We start from the raw sequence: 8,995 nt of genomic DNA on the forward strand, positions 1-8,995 counted from the left end.
CAGCAGCATGCCTAACTTCGACGATTTCGTTGCCGGCAACGAGGAGTTCGTGGCAACCTTCAAGGATGGCGACAAGCCGATGCCCCCTGCTCGCAAGGCACTCCTGGTCACTTGCATGGACGGTGCGCTGCCCATCCCGCGCCGGGAGCCGCATGTGGGCTGTCACCAGCGCTGCCCGGCGCCGCTGCTTGCGCTCGCCGCCAGCGCCAGCAGAAGTCTCTCGCCGCCAGCAATGTGGCCAGCTGGGCGGACCGGGGCCAGGCAAGCAGCCTGCCCATTCTCTGCCCCTCTTTGCCGCTTGTGCGCAGCCCGCATCCACCCAGAGAAGGCGCTGGGCGTGGACATAGGTGAGCGGGGCAGGAGGGCGGGAGGCGCCTTGCACGTGCCGCCGCTCGTTGAGCGCAGCACCACCAGCGCCCGCTGGTGCCCCTCGGGAGGAGCTCCCCGGCCCCATGGACACTCCTGCCAGCCCCCGCCTGCAGGCGACATCCACGTCGTGCGCAACGCTGGAGGCCGGGCGGTGGACGCGGTGCGCTCGGTGACCATCTCCCAGCAGCTGCTGGGGACCACTGAGGTGAGCCAGGCGGTGCGCACGCCGCACGCGCCGGGGCGGGGGCGTGGCGTGCCAGCCGGCGCGCAACACACCTGTGCCACCCCCTGCCACCCCCCACACACACTCGCCCTGGCCACCACCCACGTGCGTGTGCATGCACACGAGGCCACCAGTGCCACCCACCACAATGCCATGCACGCCGTCCCACCTTCCCGCATTCCCGCATTCCCGCAGATCTTTGTGGTGCACCACACCGACTGTGGCATGCTCACCTTCAGCACCCCCCAGCTGCAAGGCATCGTGAAGGACAGGCTGGGGCACGACGACGCCACACACTACCACGAGTTCAGGTGGGGGGGGGGGGGCGGGGGCACACCCATGGGCTGGGGCTCGAGCTGCCCCCCAAGCGATGAGGCTGCCTCGGGCGGGGCGGGGCGGGCAACATGCGCCCACGGCATGCAACATCGCCGTGGCGCAAGCCTGCGGCTGCCCCATCCCCCACAACAGCACTTCAACCGGTCGCCCTTGCGCTCCGCTCACCCCACCTGGCCCTCTCCCCTCCCCCCGAAACGGTACACCCATAGCGACCTGGAGAAGAGCGTGCGGGACGATGTGGCGCTGCTCAAGGCGTCACCCGTGGTCAGGCCGGGGACCCCCATCCGCGGCGGCATCTACGACGTTCGCACCGGCAAGATCAGCTGGCTGGACTGAGGGCAGGCTGAGCCTGGCGGGCGGCACAAGCCTTGCAATGGCTGTGACAAGCTTACAAGGGCATTCGCAAGCAGGGATGGGGGTAACTTATTGGGCTATATGAATCTGTGCATTTGGGTCAAAACTGGGTCACTTAACGGTCCAACTCAACTTGTCCACACAACCACACTGATAAGCCTTGCTTGCTCCGACGCATAAACCTGTGGCCCGCCACGGCACGCCACATCCTGTAGAAGCGCCACGCCACCTGGCACGCTAGCGCTGTGCCGGCCGAAGTCATCAAAACAACGGGGCCACCGCTTGAGCGGGTGCCAGCGCTGCGCCGAAAAACTGCTGCTGCTGCCGCTGCCGGTGCTGGTGCCAACTGGGCGGTGTGAGGCAAGGCCAGCCCCAGCCCTACACTTCTAGGGATCTCACTACACATCCAGCTTTGAGGCAGACCTGGCCAGCGCGGCCTCAGCAGCGCCGCTCTGGTACCAGCGGGTCGCCAGGCCGATGAAGCACTGAGTGCACAGGATGCCTGCGGCGCACGGGCAGCAGGGGGCGTGCCAGCAGGGATGGGCTGGCGGCACAGCAGGGCGGGCGCAGCAGGCTGCCCGGCGATGCCGCATCTGCGTGTGGCGAGCGCAGGCAGGGGCCCACACCTGAGATCGCCCCCAGCAGGAATGTTGTGATGGCCTTGCTGGCAAACGACGGCACCCTGCAAGCAGGCAGGAGGGGAGCGGGGTGGCAGGAGGGCCGGTGACCAGGGGCCAAACCAGGGTGGGCCCCTGCTGACGCATGCAGCGCCGGGCATGCAGGGCCCCCTGTGGGGAAAGCAGGCTGCTGGCCAGGCAGGGAGCCTCACCCCAGGATGTCTGCTGACCAAGGCACCAGGCCCAGGCAGGCCAGGGTGGCAGCAAACAGCGCCAGGCTGGCGCCCCAGGGCCGCGCCGCCCAGCTGCCGGCGGCGTGGACTGCCGGCAAGGGAGCTGCCGGCACGGTCGCACCGGCGGCAGCGCCGCTGACCGCGCCGCCGCCGCGCCCAAGCCGGTGACAGGCTTGCAGGAATAAAGAGTAGGGCAGCACTATGCACAGAGCGGTCCACTGGTAGGCAAGGCACCACCCCACCGCCGGCACCACCTGCACCTCATGCCACGCAGCGCAACAGGAGGCAAGGGCAGGCAGGCAGCTGAGCAGAGTGCAGCACAGCCTCTTGTCTTGCGCGACATGCAGGCCGGCAGGGCAGCACGCCTGCACTCGGGCTGCGTGTGCCCCACCTGGCGAGGAATGAGCGCCATGCTGACGCCCAGGCCGACGGCCACGGCCGCCATGCCGGCGCCGGCCGCCGCGGCGGTGAGCCACGCCGGCGGGGCCGCTGCGGGGAGGGCCGCGGCTGCCGCTGCGGGCAGGTCCAGCGCCATCAGCAGCTGCTGCTGCTGCTCAGCCCTGCAGCAGGGGCTCTGCGGGCTGCCGCAGGGGCTGCCGCCGCCGCTGCCGCCGCCGCCACGCGGCCGGAACGCCTTGAGCGCCCGTGCCCGCGTGCCCGCCGCCCCCACTGCCCACGCCAGGCGGCCGCCGGCGCTTCGCGCGAACTGGCCCAGGCCCCGCTGCCACAGGCACCGCCGCACCAGCAGCGCTGCTATCACGAGTGGCAGGGGCAGCAGCACCAGGGCTGCCAGCTGCTGCTGCGCCGTCTTCCCTCCGGCGAGGCCGTCTGCCGCCGCCGGCAGCCGAGAGCGCAGCGCCTGCACCAAGCACCACCGGCAGGCCTGTCAGCCCACGCCTCCCTTCAGCTTTCAGCAGCTCCACCAAGATGGCTGACCAGCGTCTGCGACCCCGGGGGCTGCCACAGCAAAGCGCCCTACCGGCGTAACCGTCGAGACCAGCCTGGCCACCCTCGCCCCACAGCCGGCTCAAAGTAGGCAGTAGGCAGGCAAGGCTGTCAGGTCCGCGCGTGTGTGCCTCACCTGCCACCGCGCCGACGTCTCTCCCATGATCCACCCCGCCCACCAATCCCAGGGCTTGAAGGTGGCAAGGGTGAAGTGCAGCACCCTGCTGGGCAGGGCGGGGCGTGGCGAGATGTTGCCTGTGCCATGGTGCGCGGCGCTCACTGTCAAAGGGCAGGCGGGCTACCGGGAGGGCTCAGTTCCCTGCAAGGGAGGCGTGCGCCGGCAAAGCGCAGCGGCAGGCCCGCCCGGAGGGCATGCTGGCGGCCGCCGCCTGGGAAGAACCCCGCCCCGCTCGCCTTATCTCCTCAGCCGGCAGCGTCCAGCGGTTGGAGTTGAGCAGGTAGAGGCCCAGGTCGGCATTGTACACTGTGGGCAGCCGCCCCAGCTGCAGCAGGCGAGAGCAGGCAAGAGCAGGGGACAGGCTCGAGGCGCCCGGCAATGCCAGCGCAGCCTGACAGCGGCGCTGAACCCTTGCTCTGCCTGCCGGCAGCCGGCAGCGCAGCGACGGCGCAGGGCAGGGTTGCCAGTGGCTGGGTTGCCAGGGCAGGGTTGCCAGCGGGGCAGGTCCGCTCACCGCCAAGCCGGGCGCGCCGGGCGCGTCGCTGCGCCAGGTGGCGACCTCGCTGAGCTGGCGGCCGCGCCGCGGGTCGAACAGCGGTGCCTCGGGGAAGTCTGGGAGGAAAGAATTGAGGAAGCCCTGGTCGCCGCCGGTGTAGGAGGGGGTGGAGGGGACTGCGGCCATCATGGCCCGGAAGAGCGCCGCCGACGGCGTCAGCACCATCACCCCTGCAGGCGGGCAGGCGGCAGCGGGCTGGGCTGGGTAGGCTGGGCCAGAACGCAGCCCCGCCGCGAGCAGGCAGCCGGCATGCAGCTCTGGCCCCGGGCCGCGACGTCGGCAGGCAGGCGCGGCGCCGGCCGGCAGCGCGCCGGCTGCCTGGCCGCCAGTGGCGCCGGCAGGAAGCCTGCGGCAGGCCCGCGCGCATGCGCCACGCTGCTGCCGGGCCAGCCGTCGCGCGCCTGTGTTGACCCGCTCCGCGGCGCGCATCACGGCGCAGAGGCCGTCGAAGAGGAACAACTCGTCCAGGCTCCGGGAGGCGATCGTGTCAGCGTCCAGATACACCACTGCAGGGGGGCGCAGGGCGAGCGGGCGGGAATGCAGGCATGGAGTGACGCGGCTGGGTGAGCAGCTCTTTTGGGGTGAGGAGGCGGGCCATGCACTGCAGGTGATGACGGCGGACAGAGGCGAGCTGGAGCCGGGCGGGCGGCACGGCCGGGGCCAGCCAGATGGTCTGCCAAATGGTCTGCCTAATTGCGGAGCCGGGCCCTTGCCCAGGCCCTTGCCTCGCTGGTACTGGGTGAGGTTGAAGATGAGCAGCTTGGTGAAGACCCCCCAGAAGCGCGGCGGGAACCTCTGCGCCCGGGGCGGCAAGCAAAAGCGCGTGCCGCTCACAAGCGCGGCCGGGGGCCCCGTGCCGGCGCCGGCTCACGGCACCACGCCCGCCACTGCCTGCATGGGCCGCCTGCCCGCCCCAACCTTACCTGATCGGGGTCCTGAGTCCAGGTGCCAGGGTTGGTGACCAGGCCCACCCGCTGCACCTTCCACCCATCTGCACGCCAGGTGGGTGCGGCGCGCGGCGGCTGGGGTGTGGTGGTGGGCAGCCGAGGGCGCAGCGGCGGGCACCACGGCGGGTGCCCGGGCGGCAGCAACCGCCACAAGGCAGGCCAGAGGCGTTGCCCTCAGCCATTCGGCGCCCAGCGGCGGCTGCGACGGCACCTAGGGCCAGCGTGTCGGCCGCCTGCTGGCTGACGCTCTCTGTGACCAGCGCCACAAGGTCCCTGCAACATGGGGCAAAGCATGCGTGTGTGCGGGTTGGCGGCGCGCGCACACGCAGACGGGTGCTCTGCAGCGGAAGAAGCCGAACTCAAATCAGGCAGCGCTCAGCACCTGGTGGTGCCCGTCTCCCTCAGGGACTGGCCCAGCACCCGGGCTCCCAACAGGAACAAATCCGAGTAGACGAGGGTGGCAAAGGCTTCGGCCGCCGTCGGATGGATGCGCGCCCCGGCGTGCGGCGCCGCAGGCGCGTCACCCTGTGCATCGCCCTGCGCTCCCGCGGGCTGCGCCAGCACCAGCACCGCCGCGCCGGCCAGGCAGAAGCCAATCAGGGCCGAATGCCCACTCCCGCGCATTGCGGCCAGGTGCCGGTTGGGGCAGGCACCCGCAAGTCCGCCTCCTGCTATTCAACACAGGAACGAGAGCAAAGCTTCTGCCGAAAGGCTTGACGTGAGGGGCGAGCGCCCGCTCCCCAGGAACTGAAGGACAGCTTCTACACCGCCCGTTCTGAGCCGTGAGGAGGCGGACGGAGGGTGGTTTGAATACTCATCAGCTGGGAGCGAACAATGCACTGGCAGTGGCCCGCCCGCTGTGAAGCGCCACGAGTGCTGGATGCCGCCTTGCCCTCCAGATTCCATCCCTAGAGTGGGCATTCTAGCCAAATGGCGGAGACAGTTCTTGCAAGCACAGTGGGAGCTCACTGAGCCTGCAACTGGCCTTGAGTACCCGCAGCGTGCACACGACCTTCTTGCCGCTCCCGCCGCCGCCCCGGCCGGCGCTGGGCAGAAGCTCCAAACTGGCAATGTCCATGTTCAGAGCGACTCAAATCGCTCGCATGAATCCCCCGTGTGCTATTTTCGGTGCTTGTTAGCACAGCCAGCCGGCCAGAGGCCCTACTCACGCACGCCGTGCTGCACGGCGTGCAGCACCAGGCGGAGGCGGCAGGCCCCCGTGCTGGCGGCGAAATGTGCCATTTGGTGGCGCGCCGCCCCTCTCACGCGCCACGGCTCCTGGAGCGTGCGCTTAGACTGGGTGAGGGCCGCCAGCTCAAGCTGCAGAGACTAATTCAAGCGTCGGATACCAGTCAAGCCACCGCCCAAAAGCGGGTATGTGTGTTCCTATCGGACCCTCGAGGCGCAAGGAGCAGAAAGTGCATGCTAGGTGGCCTGAATTGGCTCTGGGAGGCGAGCGTCCCCCGCCACCTTGTCGCCAGAGTTTCCAGCTGCGGTGACGGCACGGTGAATCCGCCCATCGGCCACCGTCGCACCACCCTAAAAAACCTCAACCCCACCCCAAGCTGAAACCGAGCCTGGGGAGGGGAAGCCACTTGGGTGCCGTCGGCAACCCCCATCGCGAAGTGTTAAGCGTTCAGCAGCGAGCGCGCAACCCACAGACTGCTGCCTCAACTCGACACACAGCCTCAAGCCCCAAGCGTAGCGCGTGGGGTTGAGCCCCGACTCTGCTCTTGTAAAAATGGGGGCGCGCCAAGCGCTGCCAGGCTGCATCCTGCTCTTCCTGATGTCGCTAGTGCAAGGTGAGAGGGTAGCGAAGTGGGGTTGGCGTTGTGCGCCTGTGGCTAACCTGCGGACGTCCCGGTCGGTGTGACCAGTGAGCAGCCAACCCCAAACGCCCAGGCGCTGGGCTTGGCATGCCAGCACCGGGTCGGGTGTCTGAGGCTGTGGCCGGCCGGCGGGGCCCCGCGCTTTGCCGCCCCGTGCCCGCCGCGCATGCCGCCGCTGCCGCTGTATGCGCGGCCGCTGCCGCGGCAGGTCCAGGCAGGCCCAGCGCAGCATGCGCCCACTGCTCCCGGGGCCCAGCGACTCTGAGGGCCCTGGGTGGAATGCATGGCATGCATCATCATCTTCAGAGCCCCAGGCAGCCCCATGCGTGTGCCCTGGCAGAGTGGCTCTCCCCGCCGACGGCACCGGCGGCGCCACGACCACTGCATCCCAACCATCCTTTGATTTCGCACCCACACCTTCGCGCCCACGCCTGCAGATGCCTCAGCCGACTACAACGTGTGGGCAGGGCGCAAGTGGATCACCCTGGTGGGCCGTAAGGACTGCTTCGCCACCAGCGGTGAGTGTGCGTGTGTGTGTATGTGGTGGTGGTGGGTGGGTGGGTGGGTGGGGGGGCATGAGCGGCGCATGGGGGAGGCAGCACAGGCACTGGCCCTGCCGAGGCAGCACAGAATCCTTCCACACACGCCCACGGTGGCTCCCGGGAGTGCAATGCGGGGCGTGCCGCACGCTGTGCTGACCCGCCTGCTCCTGCTCTTGCTGGGTGCCCCCTCGCAGGATGGCTCGGCAACCCGTACTGCGACTCGTGAGCCGTCAGCGCCAGCTGGCGCTGAAACACACGCAGCCTCTGCCGCCCTGCCTGCCCCCCTCGCCTTCCTCGACCCGCCCCCCCGCCGCTTGCGCGCCCGCTCGCTCCCCAGGCGCCGCTAGGCCGGCCGCATGCCCCCAACCTGCCGCCCCTGCCGCCCACCGCACCGCACCTGTTGCAGGGACAACAATGGGGCGCTGCTGTATTCCAACGGCGGCGGCGTGCGCACCACCTGGATCATGGAACCGGAGAGGAGCGGCCCCATCGAGCTCCTGGGCGTGCCCTCCAGCTTCTCGGTGAGTGGGACCTGCCCGCCACCAGCCCAGGCGTAACGGCGCCCAGCCGTGCGCCGCCGCACCGGCACCCGCGCCCCTGGGAGGGCCCCCGTTGCACGGCGCAGCCGCGCGGCCGCTGCGCCATCCGGTTGCATGCCCCAGCAAGCGACCCGCCCGTGGCCGTGGCCGGCTGCTGTCCCGGATCCCTCCCCTGCCTGTGCCTTGCCGCCCGCGCTGGGGACTGGTAGCAGGGCTGCCTGCAACGCAGGCCAAGCGCCGCCTGCGTGCCGGCTGAGCGCTGCCCTCCGCGCCGCGCCGCCCCCCCCCGGGCAGACCCTCACCGCCGCGGCGCCGTGCCTGCGCAGGTGCTGACGCGCAACCAGAACTGCCTGGCCCGCAGCTACCTGTCCGTGTCCTCTGATTGCAACAACTTCACCGCCTTCTCCTCCTCCCGCACCTCCAACGCGATGTGGGTGCTGGAGCGGGCCCCCGACGTGCCCGGCCAGCCCTCCATCCACGGACAGTTCTACATGCGCGCAGTGGTGAGGCGGCGGCGGCGCTGTGTGTGTGTGTGTGTGTATGTGTGTGTGTGTGCTGCTGGTGGCAGGGGGGTGCGCCGGTGCCGGCCCCGCTGCCGCGGGGATGGGGGCTGGCACCAGCGCGCAGCGTGAAGCATGCCGCCGCCGCCGCGCTGCTCACGAGCCGGCCGGCAACCGACCTAGTCGCTGCCGCCGCCGCCGCCGCCTCGACCACCAACAAGCCGCTTCCGCTTCCGCTTCTGCGCTGCGCCGCGCCCACGCCGCGTGCGCCGTGCCGTGCCGTGCAGGCCCGCAACGGATGCGCCAACAAGCGCATGTACCTGGGGGCTGTGAAGGCGCAGCGCCCTGCGCCCGACTGCGGCGAGCCGGAGCTGGCCCTTTACCACGGCCCCAACTTCCTGCCCAAGAACAGTACCGTGCTGTTTGTGTGGAATGTGATCGCCAAGGCCATCCCGCCGCCCCCCCAGCCGCCCCCCAGCCCCCCCCCGCCCCGCCCGCCGCCCCGCCCCAAGCCTCCGGCGCCGCCCAAGCCGTCTCCCAAGCCGCCGCCGAGCCCCCGGCCGCCACGCCCGCGCCCGCCCAGCCCCAGGCCACCCCGCCCGCCGCCGAGCCCCAGGCCGCCGCGCCCGCGCCCGCCCAGCCCCAGGCCGCCCCGCCCGCCGCCCAGGCCCAAGCCGCCCAGGCCGCCGCCGCGGTGGGTGGCGCAGCGGGTGGCCACCGGCGGCACAGCCACCTGCACCCGCAATCAGGAGGCAGCCACAGCTGCGCAGGCATGCTGCCCTGATTGGCATTCACACATGGGGAAATTGTGCCGCCGCCTAGCTCAT

At 70.6% G+C, this 8,995-nt stretch overlaps 2 protein-coding genes across 2 annotated transcripts; one reads left to right on the forward strand and one right to left on the reverse strand.

The window, feature by feature from the left end:
* Nucleotides 1–7: 7 nt before the first annotated feature.
* On the forward strand, nt 8–1,264 carry CHLNCDRAFT_26430 (hypothetical protein; the record flags this gene model as incomplete). Its single annotated transcript, XM_005844786.1, has 5 exons — nt 8–122; nt 309–347; nt 483–574; nt 788–903; nt 1,138–1,264. The coding sequence occupies 5 exons, from the start codon at nt 8–10 to the stop codon at nt 1,262–1,264; spliced, it is 489 nt and encodes a 162-aa protein (XP_005844848.1).
* Nucleotides 1,265–1,680: 416 nt separating this feature from the next.
* Nucleotides 1,681–5,382, reverse strand: CHLNCDRAFT_138328 (hypothetical protein; the record flags this gene model as incomplete). Its single annotated transcript, XM_005844894.1, has 13 exons — nt 1,681–1,784; nt 1,909–1,964; nt 2,112–2,386; nt 2,524–2,991; nt 3,214–3,356; nt 3,478–3,580; nt 3,770–3,981; nt 4,186–4,317; nt 4,414–4,442; nt 4,548–4,606; nt 4,735–4,802; nt 4,970–5,031; nt 5,141–5,382. 13 exons carry the CDS (start codon nt 5,380–5,382, stop codon nt 1,681–1,683), a joined length of 1,953 nt encoding a protein of 650 aa, XP_005844956.1.
* Nucleotides 5,383–8,995: the final 3,613 nt, after the last annotated feature.

Source organism: Chlorella variabilis, assembly GCF_000147415.1.
Source record: "Chlorella variabilis unplaced genomic scaffold CHLNCscaffold_20, whole genome shotgun sequence".
Classification (NCBI taxonomy): domain Eukaryota; kingdom Viridiplantae; phylum Chlorophyta; class Trebouxiophyceae; order Chlorellales; family Chlorellaceae; genus Chlorella; species Chlorella variabilis.